This window comes from Podarcis filfolensis, assembly GCF_964270895.1.
Source record: "Podarcis filfolensis genome assembly, chromosome: 7".
Taxonomy (NCBI): Eukaryota; Metazoa; Chordata; class Lepidosauria; order Squamata; family Lacertidae; genus Podarcis; species Podarcis filfolensis.
The window spans coordinates 55526994-55547263 of record NC_139603.1 but is presented as its reverse complement, the minus strand read 5'-3'; the positions used below and the strand labels follow the sequence as shown (position 1 = coordinate 55547263).

The following is a 20270-nucleotide window of genomic DNA, read 5'->3' as shown; positions in this document are numbered from 1 at the left end:
TCCTAAGCACAACATTGGGCCAATTCTGGTTTATTTCAAGGCTGGGTGTTTTATTTCAAGGGTAGAGCTAATAACCTATCCTGTGGTAGGTTCCTTGAAAGAAGAAATAAAATCAGAAACCAAAGGTCCCTTATAAAGGTAAGATTTGCTTTTGACATTTGAGGTGACTGACGATTACTTAGATATGCTGAAGACATTAATATTGTCATCTTCAACAACGCTTTCAGCCAAAAAGAGATTACTACTGAGTGGTGTTTCTCCTTCATAAGGAGCACTTCAAATGTTAACAATTGCAGTTGTGAGAGTTCTCACCTGACAAACATTGCAATATACCAAACTTCTTAGGTTCATGACTGACACAAGTAGGCATCTTTCCCATATTACAGCCTTCACCAACATAGTGTCCTTCATATGCTGCTGGATTAAGCTTCCACCATCCCTGACCATTGGCCATGCTGACTGAGGCTGATGGGATGGGAGGTATGGGAGTCTCAAAACATCTGGAGGGCAGCAGGTTGGGGAAGGGTGCCATGTTACAATTTTGTTTCCTGTTTCCTGTTTGCAAGTTTCCCCCATTTTACTGCTTCCTGTTTTCCTGGCTTGGGATTTAGTAAGGAACGGCCTCAATTGTCCCTTAAATAACCTCCCTTTATTGCCACAATTTCAGTTCCTGTTACACAAGATAGCTGAAAGCTTTAATTTCTGATTTCTTAAAATTTGTATCAAAATAGTACTTTTTGGTATTAAAAATAATGTGCAAGGAAGCCAGCAATTAACTCCACCCACCCCAGTAACACACATGGAAACAGAAACTGACATTTGGGCAATTAAGAGACTATTTATCACTAATCTCTCAGAAGTAAACAACAGAAAACAAAGCAAATAGCAGGGCCTGCAAGCAGGAAACACTTAATTAATATTTTAGAGGACTAGTAATGTGCTGAAAAATTCTCCTGCATTTTTCTACCATTCACTATCAATTAAAGAAAAAATAAATGGCATCAGAAAATTATCAAAGGGGATGTTTTTATTTTGCTAGGATGGTGTGCACTTGTGTTGTGGTTTTGAAGTAGCTAAAGGCTGTTTGTGAGAGTTTTTTCTTTTATTCTACAAATCATCTCACCAGTGGTCTTCACACTACATCCTTCTAAGATGCCCTCACTCCAAGTAAAGCCCAGGGGAAGACATTGTGAGCTAACTTCCCCCATTAGACTTCTTTAGATTAAGAAGCATGGGCAGCCAGAGAGACTGCAAAATTTTGGAGAAATGTTTACTGAACATGCACACTATCTCACAGCAATAAGGTAAGATCAAAGCCCCACACCCACAGAAATTCTCAAGCACCTCTCAAGTGTCCCGAGAATGAGACAGAAAATTTGAATCCTTTTTTCACAGAGGCAAGAAACCCTTCAAGAAACTGGAAGACAAGGCCTTTGCTGGCTGGGAGTTACTTGTGAGTAAACATTACAGAAGGATCTTGACCATGCAGAAGGGCATTGCTGGATAATACAGCACTTTACTAACCTTTGTGTGGAATCTCTGTTTTAATTCCAACCCTGGAAAATTTCAGAAGTGCAGTGCTAAATAGCTCAAAATGTGTTAGTGTTATGGCAGCGAGGTCAGCGGTTTAAAGAAAATAGTTAGCAATTGTTCTAAGCTACTACAAGCTCCATGTATGAGCCTAAGGCTGAAGTCCTTTGCACATGTACTAGGGAATGTGTCCCTTTGAGTTTGGAGAACCTTACTTCTGAGTAAATCTGTTTAGGATTAAGCTGTAAGTAGCTCTTTAGAACCTCTTTTCTATACAGGTTCAGAAGATATTTTGGTGTGATCTTCTGCAATGGCACATTTCATTGAAAAGGATCGTCCAATTCCCCTGCATAATTTGGCTTATTCCCTAACAATCTTTACAGCTTAAAGTGTAAATTTCCCCTGACATCCCACCTTAAATCTGTCTTAATACAATATGGACTCATTGCTTTTTGTCCTTCCCACTGAATCTCATAGTGGCCCTGGTAAATTTTTGAAGATGCTGTGCCTTAGAAGACGATAGCCTGCCCTTTCTTGCTAGGCTATCCTAGTGATAAACAGAACATGCTGTTGCTCTTTTCCTAAAATTATGGGGCATAAAAGTAGCAATTTCAGAAGTAGTAAATTAGCACTAGTGTATTGTGGGGTGTCAATTTTGTGGATTCACACACACATGTCTGGACAGCATAATTCTAACAGCTACAGGCAAGGGGAGATATGGTCCTGGTGGTGGGCTTGGTCGGGTAAGGAGAGTGGGCAGGAATTGCCTACAACAGTGGTTTTCAACCAGTGTGCCGTGGCACCCTGGGATGCGATGGTCAGGGGCAACACTGGCCTCTGTCCCTCTTTCCTTCTCTCTGTCCTCTGATGCCCTCTTGCATCTCTGCCTCCCAAAGGCTTGCACAGCTGTTTGTTGCAGAAGCTCTGGCTACAAGCTCCCCAGGCAAATGGTGCCCTTGGGGGTGCTGGTTGCCAGGAGCTGAGGTGGCCTTGGAGTAAGCAAGCTAATGGGTGGGGTATCCCTGTCAGCCAGTCCACCAGCCCTTGCTGTTGGGAATGGACAGACAAGTGGGAGACCAAGCAGGCAGGTGGGTTCTGTGCTGGCCTTTCTTGTACTTGCTGTGTGCAAGGCCTTCCTAGGAGCTGAGGGCCTGGTACTGAAGGGGAGCTTTTCCGCCATGCAGGCCCAGAAGCACCTGCTGCCACCACTGCTGCCTCCCAAGGTGAATAAGGTGCTAACCTCACATTCACCTTTGGCCAGTCTCCATCGGGCCACTAAGGCTGGGGCATCCTCTTCCCAGACCCCTAGGGTGTGGCATGTGGAGGCACCTCTCTTTGGGGCAGGGGGCAGGTCAGTGACCAGGGGTGGCGGCAGTAGTTGCCCAGAGGACTCCCAAAGAAAGAAGAGAGGAGAGGGGGCTGCGGGAACACTCCACAAGAGAGGATGTTTGGAAAAGGGTGGGAGGCTGCCAGCTCTGGAGGCAAGGGGTGGCATAATGGGGCTCCTGAGCCCCACAGGGGTGCCGCAGGAAGAATGTAGTTGGTCTAGGGAGCCGTGGACTTAAAAAGGTTGAAAACCTCTGGCTTGGAAGCTGTCTCCTTGACCAATATGCTCTCCTTCCACCAAAATTTATGTTGTCCTGTCACCCAGTACCTGGTGGTACTAGTTAATGCCAGGTCAGTCTAGAACAAAGCATTTATCTGTAATAATGGACAAGATACTTAATCTCTCCTGTGTCACTGAGACCTGGGTGCACCAACTGGGCAGGATTGGCCTGGCTCAGCTTTGTCCACTGAGTTATGGAATGCAGCATTCACACAGACGACAGGATGGGGGCAGGTGGAGTGAGAGTTGCTGTGGTCCAACAGCATACTTAACAGGGAGGTGCAACCAATCCACAGTCTCCCATGAATATTCTTCATACCGAAGTTTCAGTATTTACCTATTGCATTTATACTTTACGTGTTCTTTGTATGCACTTAAAATGCTTACATGCATGTCTAAGCTTATACATGAAGCTAGCTACCTTGACTGGCATCATGAATATGCTACTTAGAATTGTCCTTTGAGGAGACGAGGAGGGAGCCAGTTGTGTCTTCTCCCCAGGTTCTGTTAGTCCTTTATTATTTGGGTGGGGTTGGAGATGGGGTTTCTTTGGCCCCACCTTGAACCTGGCTTAACCTTGGTAAGTGACCACTCCTCCCTTTGAATGTAAGCTTTTTCTTTTTTCCTTTTAATGTTTTAATGTTTATGAATGCTTTCCCCTGTCTTGTCAAAACTATTACCGGGATTGCCAAAGCAGGATATGGGACTTTTCATTATTGGTGTGAATTTCCCCTTCCATCCTTCTCAACCATAATTAATTTTGCAGCACAGGTTCATGTTGAGATTTAAAGCCCTGCTTATAAAATGAATTAGGCCCTCTCCTCATCTTATTTGAACATTCTCAATGTGAATATACTCAAAGTGTAATAGAGAGGCAATTTATGGGAATGAAATCTCTTCGGTGTCCTAGGCTCTGGCTTTATTATGTCGGGTCTCCTCTTCCCATTTGTTTAGAGGACAGATACCATTCATTACTTGGGGAAAGCTCAACAGGTTGCTCAGCAGGCATTTATATAGACTTGGAAACGCATGTGGGGCTATTAGAGGGCTTGGATATAAAGTTTTGTCTGTGATGAAGATTCTCCCTCCCCCCTCCCAATAATTACTAAGGCTGAAATTCTAACCCAATTTACATAGCAGTAGGCCCCAGTTAATTCAATAGGACTTACTTCTGAGTAGACATGGTTAGAATAGTTTGCAACTATGCAATGAATTTCAGTGTGTCCACTCTGAGTATGACTTAGCTAGAGATGCCACCCTACAGTTTCAAATTATAATACCTATAGAATTAAATTAATACAGATGTAAATAAAAACAGTATGAAGATCCAAGGGTCAGATTTTTAAATTTTGCATAGCTTTCTACAGAACTGTTGAAAGGAGTGCTCTGCTGGAGGAGGGGACAGGTGGGAATTGTACTCAGGTTTGCCTGACTCATTTATATTGCCCACACTGAGCTAATTAATTTCCAACACATGATAAAGCAAACGGAATCTATTATTCCCTCAATCCCCTGGAGCAGATTTTGAAGGTGCTGAAGAGGAGGGGAGGGGAGAAAGTTCCATTGCATGATCCAATGTTGGTTCTGCAAATGGATGTCCACTCCACACTGCAGCTATTCTATCAGGGCAGAATAAGCAACCATGCGTCATACTGTATGTGCATCGCTAAATACACAGGCACTTCCCCATTAAGCCCATAACACTAAGAGGTGGATGGAGTTCTGGACATTGTACACCCTTGTGCAAATTAATTGAAACAAACAATGTAATTTATTGTACAAAACTCACATATACATGTACAAAACTCACATATACGTACATTAGTAACGGATATGATCTCCACTATTTTTAAGCAGCATTTGAACACAGTTTGGCATGGAGTCTACTAGTTTTGAACAGTCACTGTTGATTTTCACATCCCTGTACCACACTTGAATCAGCGCCTGAATGAGCTTCTCCATAGTCGTACAGTCTACAGCACGGAGGCGACTTTTGCATGTAGCCCACAAATTCTCAATGGGATTTACGTCCGGGGAATTCCCTGGCCAATCAAGTACCTGTATTTGCTGCTCTGTCACAAATTTATTCACCACTTTCGAAGTGTGGAAGGGGGCTAGGTCCTGCTGCAATATCCCAGTACCATCAGGATACCTCTTTTCCAGCTCTGGGATAACTCTCTTTCGTAGAACTTCAATATATTGTGGCGAGCGCATCATTCCTTCCATTGGCTGCAGGCTTCTGATACCATAATGATGTCTTTTCGTGTTTGTTTTGAGTACAGGATTGCGAGTAAGATAGAAAACATGTTTTGTTTCAATTAATTTGCACAAGGGTGTATATTATTTGTAATCAAATGTGTCATGAAACAATAATTCCAAAATGGTTACAGCTTTCTACTGCAATAGGCAAATCCCAGTGTCTTTGGTTGAAGTCACTCCATGTTATATTTTTTCATACAGAAGGATTTTCACAAAGCTGTGCCAGCATCTTATGAAAGCATGTGGAGTATTCATTTTGCGCCATCACTTTGCATAACATTTTACCTCTTAAGGTACTTGCACATTGTATCGCTTGCATCTTTTAATGCAGAAATAAAGAACTCTCCTTTTAAAAGAGAAATACTGTATTTCTACTCTGTAGCATGGTTTGACAACAGGAAATAGGTACACTCTACTATGTAATACAAACAAGGGGCTCATAGGAGGCAAGCCAAGTGAATGTGTGATTTTCATGAAATCTGCAAGCATTTTTTTTAAAAAAAATACCTACTTCAAAATACTTAGTTCAGTAAAAATAGGAGATCCCATTTCCACCAATAGATGCTAGAAATCAGGATGCTTGTATTATAACAAAATATTTCTCTTCCCTTCTATAATAGTAAAGTTTTCATTTTTCTATGTTCAGTTCAAATCAGCAAAGATGTAAGATCCCTGCAAAGACTGAAAGCCAAATAACCAACAGGTCAATTCTAGGCATGGAATTGTACAAACAGATGAAGAACTGAATCATGGAATCATAACACTGTAGAGTTGGAAGGGAACCAAAGGGAAACCTAGTTCAACACCCTGCAACACAGGGATATGTAGGACAATCCCCCTCCTATGTACACATTTTTTTTAAAAAATTACCTTAGCCCTGGTTACTGGAACACATGGTTTGTACTAGTTACCCTCCCTATTTTACTAAATCAATCATTACCATCCCCACCCACCTAAATCACTCCAAAGATGGAACAGAGCCACACAGCAGGCATTAAAGATTGAGGAGCAGCTATCCTGGCTCCTTCAGCCACTATTGCCATCTTTTTTGGAGCTATTAATGAGGCATATTAGTGAAAGGACTATTTCCTTGCTCTTCAATAGCAGAGCTAGATTTTTTAAAAAGAACTACACTTTTTTATATGTGTTTATATTCTTTATATGTATTATTTTACCAGTAGAGGGTAAAAAATACACTCAAACTGTGGTAAGCAAAATGGAAACATGCAGGAACTTCTCTAATTCACCTAGCAGGAACTGCTAGCGAGCTAGAGGTGGTGTCCTTATAGGCCTGGGGTAGGAAACCTGATGCTGTCATATTATAGCTCCCATCAGCCCCAGACCAGGGTGAACAATAGACAGGCATTATATGGGAGGAGTTGTGGTCCACAACCTCTGGAGGGACACAGGCTCCTCACCCCTGCTGTGGACAATCCCAAAATTAAATTGAACTTTTTGCTGCTTTAAATGCCAATACATGGTACAGTATATATCAAACTTTCAAGAAATACAGCAATGCCATCATCATCGGCGCACACTGGCTAATGACTGCTTTCAGCTTAGAAATCTAAATTTATGCTGCTATGTGCCACTCTTTAGGTCTTACCTTATGAATTGTTGTTCAGCGCATCTTCCTGGTTTGTAGTCATATAACGTATGTGTGTTTCTCAGTCCTTGGCCAGTCATAGTTCAGACAACCAAGGCTAGGAAGCAGCCCTTCCTGCCGTTTCCAGTGGATCACTTCCTGAACTGGATTGCAAGTTAGTTTGGCTATGGCCCAGCCATTGGCCCAGTCCTCTTCCCCACACTTGATTTAAAACTAAGTCAATGTAGGTCATTCTGCACCCACCCACCCCAATTCTCTGAATCTCCACTTATCTTACACACACACCTACCCCAACCCTGGAGGTATCGCTCTTCAGTAATTAGTAAGGAATAAGATTGCTGCTTATACTGACCACTCTTCATGCTGTGCAAAATTAATATAAAGGTGTACCATATTATAATTATTTTCATCAACAATTTATGGTAATTTCCTTCCTGTAACCAAGGAGATGACTACACTAAAAGGTGGGAAGGTGTTGATTTTGTACTCTCTTTTTTTGGTTCCCCTAAAGGGAAGTTCTTTCCTTAAATGACTACTTCAGAACATGAAAATCTGGCCAGCTTATATAATGTCATGGAAGTGTAAGCATAGAGTGTTCAACTAGTGTTTCTCTGTTGCACTTTAAAAGCAAGTTGGGTGTTTTACTTCTACCTTCGTGTTACCTTTGTGAAATATGTTAACAGATTTTATTGGCCACAAAGTACAGGTCTGATTAACTAAATCAGCACACATCTTTTTAATATTGTCCCCTCCCACTCCTGAACTTCTAACCTGACATAAATACATTGCATACTCTAACCTGTTTCTCCTGATTATTAACCTTGAGCATGGCAACCTATAAATCATCTATGAAACAGCTGGTGCTCAGCATTGCCCTAAAGGTGTATGATTACCATCGTTTTATATATATATATATCTAGGTATGCAGACATGAAAAATTCATTGAAGAGCTTGGTATTGTAAGACTTATTATAATGAATTTTCACAAAAACATAGATCATGCTGGAAATAGGTGTCTGATTATTATAATGCAGCCATTTATATCTCCCTGAACTGCCGAGTCCATGCTTCAGCTGTTGTGTTAAAAGTCAAATACGATGATTCCTGAATAGATTTACACTGGTCAGTTTGCATGTACTTCAAGGATGGGAATTTGAATTTAGTCATTTTACAGATCTTAGTGCCGTGAAGTTGAGTAATATAAAGTTGAAAAGTTCTAAAAGCAAAGGGAATGGGATCCTTGAACATTCCCTTTGGAGGATATTCATGATGGTCACACATTCTGCCTCCCTGCTCTAAACTACTGAATTTGCCCATACCATTTCAACAATGGCTAATGTCATATGTGTTGGCATTCCATAGAAACAGAAGTTGTGGCAAAAAATGGACATATGCACAAAGGCATTTCCGGACCCTCTCTCTCTGCAACCCCCTGTAAACCCAACCACCACCACTCCTGGTGTGCAGGGAACTATATGTAATCTAGTACAAATGCAATTCTGGTCACCTCATAGCAAAATTTAAGAGTTGAAAGAAACATAAAAGGCAACTAAAATAAATTGAGACACCTTCCCTCTGAGGAAAAGCATTTGGGGATTTTTAATTGCTAAATCAGGGATGCGGGTGGCGCTGTGGTGTAAACCACTGAGTCTTTGGCTTGCCGATTTAAAGGTCTGTGGTTCGAATCCCTGTGATGGGGTGAGTTCCCATTGTTCGGTCCCAGCTCCTGCTAACCTAGCAGTTCGAAAGCACGCAGTCCAAGTAGATAAATAGGTACCACTCCGGCTGGAAGGTAAACAGCGTTTCCCTGCGCTGCTCTGGTTTCGCCAGAAGTGGCTTAGTAATGCTGGCCATATGACCTGGAAGCTGTCTGCGGACAAATGCCGGCTCCCTCGGCCTGTAAAGCGAGATGAGCGCCGCAACCCCAGAGTCATTCACGACTGGACTTAACTGTCAGGGGTCCTTTACCTTTAATTGCTAAATCAACTCGTCTCCTAATGCAAGGGTTTATGAAATCGTACACAACAAAGAGAAATTATGCTTTTTCTCCTACTGGACATGTTGTTGTTGTTTAGTCGTGTCCGACTCTTCGTTGCCCCATGGACCAGAGCACGCCAGGCACTCCTGTCTTCCACTGCCTCCCGCAGTTTGGTCAGACTCATGTTTGTAGCTTCGAGAACACTGTCCAACCATCTCGTCCTCTGTTGTCCCTTTCTTCTTGTGCCCTCCATCTTTCTGGACATAGGGAGTCACAAAAGCCCCCTTCAGGCATTCAGAATGAACACCTGAAAGACTCGCTAGAAACTTAAGACTCCCCATTTGTACCCTAGAGACCGACATGTCATGTTCGCTGTGGCCAGTCCACCATCAGCACCAGTCTGAAATGAGCTCCACACCCTGGATGCATGTGTACAAAGCTTCCTTAACAGCACCCTTCCAAATAGATATTTCGGTAACATAACTTCCATCTGCCCCAGTCAGCATGGATGACAGGACCCATAGTCTAACAGCATATGGAGGGCACTCAGTTGGGGGAAGTGCTGTAGGGCAGCAGTGGGGAACCTTCAGCCCACAGGCTTAATTAGTCCTGTCAGGTAATCCAATTAGGTATCTGAGGTGGTTTCCCCCGAACCATGCCCACCCCTGTCATATGTGGGGCAGGTATACATGGTTGGGATCAGCTGCACTATGGGGACACAAACTTGGTTCAACCAGTGTTCTCATCCCCACAGAAAGAGATGCAAGCATGAAACCACCTTCAGAATGATGCAGAGAGTGTATCTGCTGTGGTGTGTGCAGTCTTAGAAGCTGAGGTATGAAAGCTAGGAGCTAAATGGCACCTTAAACCTAGGTTATGGGAGCAACAACGGAATGTCTAAGCATGCTTTATGTATAACAAGAATACAAAGCTGAAAATGAATGAACTGCAGCTAAAATATTATGTTCACTTTTCACATAGTCTAGTCCTTCCCTTGTCCACCCCCCTAATATTCTTAAGATGGTCTCTTCTCCAGTCTTCAGAGAGTAGCTGGAAGTGGGGAGGCAGAAAAGGTCCTCCTTTCCTTCCACTCTGCTCTTTTGATCTGAAATTTCAGGTGCAGTACTGTGCCCAGAGCTCAGAAACTACTCGCCCTAATGAAATTCCTTGTCGCAAAATGCGCTTAAGACAATGGGAGTTTTGAACACCGAGTGTGTGCTTAGCTGGTATGGTCTGGAGAGCATTTTCATATCTTCTGCACACATCAAGTACTGAACACGCAAATGGAGCTCCATTGAAGATTAGCAGTAGGTTCAGCACTGATAAAGAGAAGCTGTTATTCACACAACACATTGATTTGCAGGGTTTTCAGCCACAAGAGTTGGAGGTGCTCATTCATTTATAAGTTTTTTGTTTGTAAGTTTCACGGAGGGTGGCTCTGTTAGCCATTAATGGAACATCTATGTTCAGAGACAGCAGTTCTTTGAATACCTGATGCTGGAAACAGACATCATGTGTGTGTTGCAGGCTTCTATTGGGATGTGATGGAAATAGACTCATGGATTCGATGGATCTTGGGCCTGATGCAGTAAAGTGGTCCTTAGCGCAATGCCCTTTTTATGGTTGTTATGTTTCCCTCAAGTCTCTGCCAGAATCTCAAAACACACTATGGACCAAATGGTACCGATCTTCTTCTCTTTCTTTGATCTGTTGTCTCTAGGCTCTGCAGAAGAAGCTGAGCTGGCTTACGCTTAAAAAACCCCCAGCCGCACATACTTGTGGAGGTTCATGCCAACACAATTTGCAAAATCCTATTCTAGCCAAACACCAATTCGCAACCATCCCTACCAAGAGATGCAGCTGGCCTCCATTCTGATCCCAGTAGTCACAGCGAAAGAAAAATGGTGCCCAGGGTTGTCAAAACGACATGAAAAGCTGTAACAACATTGGCATCAAGATGAAGCAATGAAGGCAGATCAAAAAGAAACTAAGGAACCATTTGATTGACAATTGCTTGAGGAAAATAAACCCTGTAATCCACACAGTTGCAGGAGAAGAGATAGGTGTCAACTAATGGAATTGAAAAAAAGCTCAATAGGAGAAGGGTAAAAAATGCAATCTGTGAAATGTACTCTTCAAATAGAGATGAATAGTATTCCACCCTCAGCCCCCACAAAAATAACAATAAGGTGTATTGACTAGTCTTCAATAGATCATCCTGGTAATCAGTGCTGCCTAAAAAGAGAAAAAAAACAAATATATGGTCTCAGCAGCACGCAAAATCTGGTGCAGTACTTATATTTAATGGCATTTCAAGTCTCCATTCTGTTGTAATGAAGTTTTAATTCCCCAGTGACGCTAATATTGTATACATGGTAACTGGCACATAACCCCCCGGTTTAAAAAAAGAAAATGTGGGAGTTGTTGCAGGGATGATCAAGAAATCAATAATGATTTTCACAACCAAGGCTCCAGTTGTGGGATTCAGCCATTGAACACTTTGAAGGTGGCAGCATGGTTTCCTCCTTGTCGGAGAGGGGGGTGAATGTAACTGGAAATGAATTAGGCTGATGTAATCTGTCATGGCTCTCCAGGCAGCATTTAAGAATAATGCCATTTTGTTGAAGGTCACACTGTAAATTGGTGTACAGCTCAAGCAGCCACTAACACAAATGCATCACTGAGTCAACAAAGCTGAGTGTGCTGTTTGTGCTTAAAACCAGACAAGATTCAATCGAGAGCAGGGATCCTTAATTATTATTATTTTACTCAGTGCTGTTCTCTCTGGAGATTAAGTATTCAGTCAGTTGGTGATGGCCACTCTTTAGCCAGATCCCTGGAACTTCTCTTCCTAGGCCAAATCAAAATAAAATAAAAATGGAGGAATCAGGGAAAGGATGCAAGAAAAACTCCACAGCAGGGGTCAGCAAACTTTTTCAGCAGGGGCAGGTCCACTGTCCCTCAGACCTTGTGGAGGGCTGGACTATATTTTCTTTTTTGGGGGGGATGAACTAATTCCTGTGCCCCACAAATAACCCAGAGATGCATTTTAAATAAAAGCACACATTCTACTCATGTAAAAACACCAGGCAGTCCCCACAAATAGCCCAGAGATGCATTTTAAATAAAAGGACACATTCTACTCATGTAAAAAACACGGATTCCCGGAGCGTCCACGGGCCAGATCTAGAAGGCAATTGGGCCGGATCTGGCCCCTGGGCCTTAGTTTGCCTACCCATGCTCTACAGCAAAACCAGGATGCAAACAATCATCTCAGCAAAATAAACCAGAAGTAGGAGGGAACAGTTTCACAGTACTCAGTAGAACTTCCTTCTAAATATGGTAGGGTTGTAACTTATGACTGAAAACAAACTGGGTGCACTGGGACAGCAATCTGCTTCCTCATTCAGTCAAAATACAGAAGATGTAAGGCAAATGACACAAAGAAGTTAGCCAGCCTGCGGAAGTGCTTTTATACTTTCTAATGGGCCATGTCTCAAACATTCAGAAGAACTACCACCAAACTGAAAGGGGAGAAAGTACAGCATGAAGGACCTGCTTCCCAAATGCAGTATCACTCTAGTTTTATCAACATGGTCAGTGATCAGGGATTAGAGGCTTGCAGTCTGTTAACATCTAGGGAACGCAAGTTTCCCATCCCTTACAAATGGGTGGGAGGGATGTGCCATTTGTATTTTAAAATCTGCAATGGGCAGCAACAGTGTTGTTATGGAGAGTGGGAACTTAGTCTTGCCCTTCTTGTTATTTTCCCAGTTACAACCACGTAACACTGAAGTTGCTTTTAGACTTGTTTTGCTGACAGCATAGAAGATAGGGACCTGTACAATGCATCTCTTGTGTTTTGATTTTTAAACAGAGCTAATAGCAGTTTGGGAGAAAAGCAATGACAAACCTAGACAGCATCTTAAAAAGCAGAGACATTACCTTGCCAACAAAGGTCCGTATAGTTAAAGCTATGGTTTTCCCAGTAGTGATGTATGGAAGTGAGAGCTGGACCATAAAGAAGGCTGATTGCCGAAGAATTGATGCTTTTGAATTATGGTGCTGGAGGAGACTCTTGAGAGTCCCATGGACTGCAAGAAGACCAAACCTATCCATTCTTAAGGAAATCAGCCCTGAGTGCTCACTGGAAGGACAGATCCTGAAGCTGAGACTCCAATACTTTGGCCACCTCATGAGTAGAGAAGACTCCCTGGAAAAGACCCTGATGTTGGGAAAGATGGAGGGCACAAGGAGAAGGGGACGACAGAGGACGAGGTGGTTGGATAGTGTTCTCGAAGCTACCAGCATGAGTTTGACTAAACCGTGGGAGGCAGTGGAAGACAGAAGTGCCTGGCGTGCTCTGGTCCATGGGGTCACAAAGAGTCGGACACGACTAAACGACTAAACAACAACAACAATAGCAGTTTTAGGTGGTGTGATTTCATTAGGAAAATGTTCCAAGGGGGAAAGGGTTAAAAATCCTGCGGAACTACTACCCCTATCAAAATTTCAACCCTTCATCTCCATGGCTATTTAAAATGGTGCTGGTGGAGAGAACATCTGGATACTTGTCAGAGGTCTCTCGCATCACGTCTGTTTGCATAAAAGCAAGAGAGAAAATAGAATTATGAATTTGAAAGCCACAAAAGTTCCAGTTTTGGGCCCAAAACACTTACAGAAAAAGTTTGTATAGTATAGTAAATGAATTATAATAGATATTGGGAATGTTAACAACATTATGTAACCACGTTCTCAATTTTGTACACTTATCCAGATTCTTATATGCCTCACTGGGGCAAGCTCGCGGCATTCAAGTGGTATGCGATTACCCTTGAAACCAAATCTATCCCCAAAATTCTACAAGAATGAGTTACCTTACACGACCACCAGAATCACATATTGGACTTTGGCCAACTTAACTAGATCAATCTGTCCTGGAGTGGGGAGTAAGTTGGGATTTTGTTTTTGTATCTTTTCCTTTTTTGTAGTTGTTGTTATATATTAGAAATCAGTGTAACTGTATTTATTTTTAAAACATTAAAAAAAATGAAATAAAGCAGGAGTTGTGCAAATTATGCACATTTGCACCACTGTACTTTCTCTAATCCATCTCTTTTACAAATAGGGCCTTCATATAGATTTTGGATTTTTCTTTATGGCAGAAATTAGAGTGGAAATTGCTAAATGGGTTATTGGAGTCCACAAATTTGCAAATAATTGAGTACATTGAAGTATTATATAAATACTGCAATTTCTTGAAGTAACTAATGAAAACCTACTGTCAGTGCAGATCATTATTTCCTGTTCTAACAACCCATGTCAATATACCAAATATTTCCAGAATCAGCCATTTTTCAAGACACACATTCACTAGATTTGCTTTTCTAAAGAGGAACAAGTAGCATTTTCACGCTGGAAATACTTTACTTTAATGCCAAGATTCAGGCCCGATCACTAGGTTCAATCCCAGTCACCAACACTTTCATATCAAGATTCAGTCCCTCAGTCCCCTGGGTTGGTTTAAACTTCATCCTAAGCCAACCGCCCCACCCCTCAAAGTAGCTATGCTCCCATTAGGAATCCCATTCTTTTAAAATGAAAGCACATGTGTCTGGTTTTAATTAGAAACCAGCTGGTAGGAGAAAAGGCATCACCAAATACCTCCAGGTTAGAATCCTTAACCTATCATTCCATGGGTGATGGCAGTATGTCCACAAGGAAAGCTGTGTCCCCCCGCCACTTCACCGTAACATGTCCCACAACTCTGCCTCAATTCCACACTCTCTTTCTGTTTACCTCCCCCAATTTTAATATGATAATTTTATTATTTGTACCCTGCCCATCTGGCTGGGTTTTTCCAACAGAAAACTAAAAACAACAGAACACTAAAACACAGAACACTGAACAGAACACTGTGGCTTCCAACAGAACACTAAAAACAGAATAAAACTTCAAACATTAAAAACTTCCCTAAACAGGCCTGTTTATTTCTGCTGCTTCAATTTCTTAGTGTGGCTATGTTTACATGAGAAGAGGGGTACATTTCCCCATTTCATCCCCCCACAGCCTACATAGATGGCAACACACCGGGCATAGCATGGGGGTAATGAGAGGTGGTTGTGTGCCTTCTTTAGTTACATCCAGCCCTGTGCTATGCAAGCCACTCAAGATCCAGTACTCAAAGACTATATAGCAGGGGTAGGCAATCTAAGGCCCATGGGCCACAAGCGGCCCATGGGGGTCATTTAACTGGCCCCCGAACCGAGCCACCTGCTAAACTGGCCCAGGGACTCACTTCCGTGGGGCCAGAAATCGCATCTGTGCAGACGCAGATGCCGGAAATTGCGGGTGCAATCAGGCCCACAGGGGGATCTCCGCTGGAGTGAACCAGCCCAGGCAAGGTAAACCTTGCTGATCCCTGCTATATAGTATGAATAAGAGGAATATACATTGTCTCTCTATACTGCCCTGGTATGTAGCTTGTGCACACATATGACAGCTTAGTGGGGAATGAAGAGTTTTACCTGTAGATACTGCACCCTTCTCCATGGAACGTTCAGTCACTCATGCCATTAAAGGTAAAGGTACCCCCGCCCGTACGGGCCAGTCTTGACAGACTCTAGGGTTGTGCGCTCATCTCACTCTAGAGGCCGGGAGCCAGCGCTGTCCGCAGACACTTCCGGGTCACGTGGCCAGCGTAACGAAGCTGCTCTAGCGAACCGGCACCAGAGCAGCACACGGAAACGCCGTTTACCTTCCCGCTATAAAGCGGTACCTATTTATCTACTTGCACTTAAGGGTGCTTTCGAACTGCTAGGTGGGCTGGAGCTGGGACCGAACGACGGGAGCTCATCCCGCCACGGGGATTCGAACCGCCAACCATGCGATCGGCAAGTCCTAGGCTCTGAGGTTTTACCCACAGCGCCACCCGCGTCCCTCCACTCATGCCATTACCAAAAGAAAAAAGCACAATCATATTAAATGTGTCTGCATCAAGGAGGATAAGGCTTCAGTATTGCTTTCTTTAATTCATATAGACTTTATGGTCACAATTTATCAGGACCTCCTCCTTTTCAGATAGAGAAGCAGGGCTTGTGCTGAACCTTCTCATAGATTCTGCACTGTTTCTATTGGCTGCGCAAGGGAATGAGTTGTTTCACACCAGACATCTTCTCCAAGGACATTAAATATGTGAGGGCTCACACCATCGTAAAATGGACACACAGCCGCCAGAAATAAAGGATGCTATAGGTTGGTGGTTTGTGTGTGTTATTTGTTTTTTAATTGCCTTTGCTCTTGACAATTAAAACTCCTTCCCCTGGGATATCATTAACCTTCATTAAGTTCCTTGCTGGGAGTATAAAAATTAATGCATTACTAGGAATAGAGACAAAGAATCTTTCACGGTGGTACTTTTTACAATAAATTCCAGAGTTTGTTGAAAATGAGTCATTAAAAAAAGTGAAAAATTTAACAAGCTGATAATATGAATGCACACACAGGATATGCCACTCTTGATCAGATTGATGGCCCCTCCAAGTTGGTTTCTAGATTTTTATGATCGGCTCCATATGTGAGGCTTGACAGGAAAGAATAATGCATTCAGTCAACTGTGCAATAATGTGTACAGGAAAAAAAAATCTTTCCTGACCTCTATTAGCTCTCTATGATCTATTAAAGTGGAGGTAACAAGACATTTTGATCTTCACTAATTCAAACGGTGCACATCTTTCATTCACACAATATTCACTTTGCAGCTGTTCATTACTAACTTTGTTTTCATTGTTCGCAGAGACTCCTCTTTCCCACATTCTGCCCTCTCCTGTCATCATACGCATGTGCTTTTAACTGAACTGGTCCTTAGAATAAAGGTCACTTTAAGTTTGCATTATTGGGCGCTGCACAGCAGCTAGACAAATGTGCAAACGAGCTTCATAAATTATTTGAGATTTCTCCTCTATCAACTGTTAGTGGATTCTGGAGTACACCATCAGCATTGTGCTTGAAGTATTTCTCTAAAGAGAGCTCTGCACCCAGCAGATCCAGCTTTTCACCCTCCACAGTGAAGTGCCTCACCCTTTAACTTTATGTCAGGGTTGCTGTGTGCTCATCCTGGCGACACAGTACAATGAAAACAATAACTCTCAATTGATACATTATCAAAGGTCATATGAAGTTACAAATCAGAAGCTTGCCAGAAGCAGCTTAAGTTTTCTTTAAAGTGGGTCAGTTGTAGTTTCCTGTAGGTTGTTTGACAGTGGTTTCTGGCATCACAGGCTCTGGTCTACAGGAAACCACAGAGCCTTTATGTCCTCTGCTCAAACTACAGCATTGTGTTTTTCTACCCATTAACCAAGGATAAATGACCTAGATATTGTGCCTATCAAAGCCTCATTTCTCTTTTACCCTTTTGTTCTTTAATGTACCACATTATCACACGCTGAACACATTTGAAAGTATTCCTAGTCTCACAAGCCCTTTTGAGAGAGTAATGCAGGGTTTTGTGTGTCTTTCTGAAGCTTTAGCTAGAGTGGAATAATATGAACATAATTCAGGATTTTTCTTCTTGTCTATTTCTCACAACCTACCAATTCAGTATATTTAGGGATAGAAAAAGTTGGCAAAGGAAGATAGAGTTTTTTAAAAAGGTACCAAAAAAGAAACACAATTATATATTTGCTTCTATTGAGAATACAAAAAATAGTAAACACCAGTTGTGATTTCCCTAATCACTACATTCTATAAATTACATCTCTGCATATCATGAGTCACTTTTATTAAAAGCATCATTACTACAGTTGGCAGCAATTTACATCTTATCTTACATGATAGCAGTTTCCAAGGGAAAAAAAAGACATCACAACGAAGAAAAACAAATACATTTACAAAGTCATGTCTGTAAACTTCAAGGCTAGTTTAGAGTTGAGGTAATCTGTTTAGCTTTGTGGCTAAAGTAACAAAGTCCTTTAATTCAAAAAGGTACCTGATTTTAATTTTTTTTTTTTGTTTTACCAGTGCATTACAAGATCACGAGACGATTTAACTGTAGTTTTATCCTGCAAGAACCTTTTCAGTGGGTAATTTCCAAAAGGTACTCTTCACATTCAACAGCTGCCTTATTATTGCTGTGTCTCAAGACAGAGAGACATTCACACTATCATGGAGATTGTCAGAGAATGTGTGTATGTGTACATGCACAAGCGACCCCCCATACAGTCAAAATGATGCCCGAGTATGATATGTGTGGTAAATTTCATCTTGACTTTCACAGCAAAGAATAAAAATAAAAAATTAAATATATAACTTCATACTTCCTTTTAAGCAGCACTTCCTTCTATTTAGTGCCACTCTATTACAAATTGCTGCTTTTATAATACCAATGGTACCAAAAGGGAAAAAAAAAGCAGAGCATTATGTCAATTTCCTTAAAAAGACATGATCACCTCTCAATTTCATCTCTCCTAGGGATAATAAATAATGCACTGCACAATACTTAATGACCAAGATACCTTTTGACACATCTGTATAACATGACTTGAACTTTTTTGTTTGCTACACTATGTTACAGAACAGCTTATAAAAACTAATTATGGACATTAACTGTGAGTGTAAACAGTAGGACTACCACTTGTCAAAAGTTTAAAACACTTTAACAGTAACTGGTACTGCTTACTCATCATTTTCATTGTTTTCTAATTCATCCCCCCCATCAAGCGAGTCTAATTCTTCACCCTGTGCTATTTCATCTTCTAAAGCAGAGGAATCTGCAGTTTTATCAAGGCTCTCCTCTGCATCACTGCCCTCTAGATTTTCTTCATCTTTAAAGGCAGCTCCTTCAGTTTTATCAGTAACCTTCACTTCACTGGAGCCCACTGCATTCTGAAGTCCTGCTAATGCTGGGAAACCAGGTAGTGTCAATCCTCCCAGTCCTGGAGGTAGAAACATAGAAGGATAGAACAGGCCAGGAGCCATGGTGGACAGAAGGAAAGGATTGAAGGTCAGAGGGTTGGCAGGCAATCCAGTGGTGGTGGTGGTGGTGGTGGTTGCTGCTGCTGCAGCAGCGGCAGCAGTTACACTGACAGATCCATTTGCGGAGTCAGTAGCAGAAACAGTGTCTGTGCTTTTCTCAGAGTCTTTGTTCTCCTCTTCATTCTCAGTCTTCTTTTCTTCTACTTTTGAAGTGCCATCTTCAGAAGTTTCTCCTTGACTGGAAGCCATAGTGGTGTTTCCAGAAGCAGCTGTAATTGGGTTATTCAACAATCCACTGAGTCCAAACATGTTGGGCAACCCTGCCATACCTGGCAACATCAGAGGCAGCATGGTAGCTGGATTTTTAGAATCACCCCCAGCAGCAGCAGCGGCGGCAGCAGCTGTCGCTAGTCCTGGAGGGAAGCCCATGAGACCTGCAAGCTGGAGAGACTGTAGGTTCTGCAAATTCTGAAGGCTCGTGAGATCCATTCCAGCGAACAGACTGTTCATCAGCAGTGGGTTAATTCCCGAAGTTGAAGCTACAGCAGCAGCTGCTGCAGCTGCTTTGGCAATTTCGCTTTTTGGCCTTCTCCCTCTTCTGCTTGCTCCCTCTTCTCGCACAACAGGTCCTGTGAGAAGACGGTCAAACATGGACTCTGGAACAAAACCCTGCATATGGGGAAGAAAGAACATTCCATGCTGTTACGCTTCTAGCTACAGGGATGCCTACCAATTTAGAATTTCATGTAGGGCGGCTCTGACAAAGCAGAGCATACAATCCCAAGGGCAAGGAAAAGAACAGGTATGCTGCCAGTTAGATCTTGTTCACAAAGCAGCCCTTTTCCTCCTCCCATTAAAGGCCAGATCATACATTTGAGCATTGTCCAGTAAATAAGCTCTCCCTTCAACATCATCAATATGATATAGCAAACAAAACAATGGTAAAAACAAAGAAACCAGAAACAGTAGGTAATGCTCAGAAGACGAGACTTCCAAAGAAATCTGATACAATAAACACACCAGATTTATCCAGCCTTGCAAAATCCGAAGCAAATTAAACATGTTGTGGTCCTTTGTCTGACAAGTACTAGGCTTCTAGGTTTTAAGAAACAGAATGCCTCTGTACACACCATGTCCAATGCCTGAGGTTGAGAACAGGGAAATTCCTCACAGAACTCAAACAAGGCAGTCTACATACTTAATCAAAGAACGAGTTTTATTACAAGCATGGAAGGTTTTATTCCATAATCAATTGTGTATTAATCTTGTATTTAATAGGTATTCCTAAGACAGTCGTGCACTAATAATGAAGCTGTTAC

At 42.2% G+C, this 20270-nt stretch overlaps 1 protein-coding gene and 1 long non-coding RNA gene across 4 annotated transcripts in view; one reads left to right on the top strand and one right to left on the bottom strand.

Moving 5' to 3' along the window:
- The first annotated feature begins 1431 nt into the window (after positions 1-1431).
- On the top strand, positions 1432-18080 carry LOC310766687. The gene is made up of 3 exons (XR_014550359.1): positions 1432-1453; positions 7513-7582; positions 16060-18080. It is a non-coding gene; the product is annotated as an uncharacterized lncRNA (long non-coding RNA).
- CHD7 (chromodomain helicase DNA binding protein 7) overlaps positions 17742-20270 on the bottom strand; it is a 141804-nt gene continuing 139275 nt past the window's right edge. For all 3 annotated transcript variants that reach the window (XM_083622814.1, XM_083622816.1, XM_083622815.1), the window contains exon 39: positions 17742-19620. In XM_083622814.1, the coding sequence (XP_083478940.1) occupies positions 18652-19620 (969 nt within the window). In that variant the 3' untranslated portion in view covers positions 17742-18651. The remainder of the gene's footprint in view (positions 19621-20270) is intronic.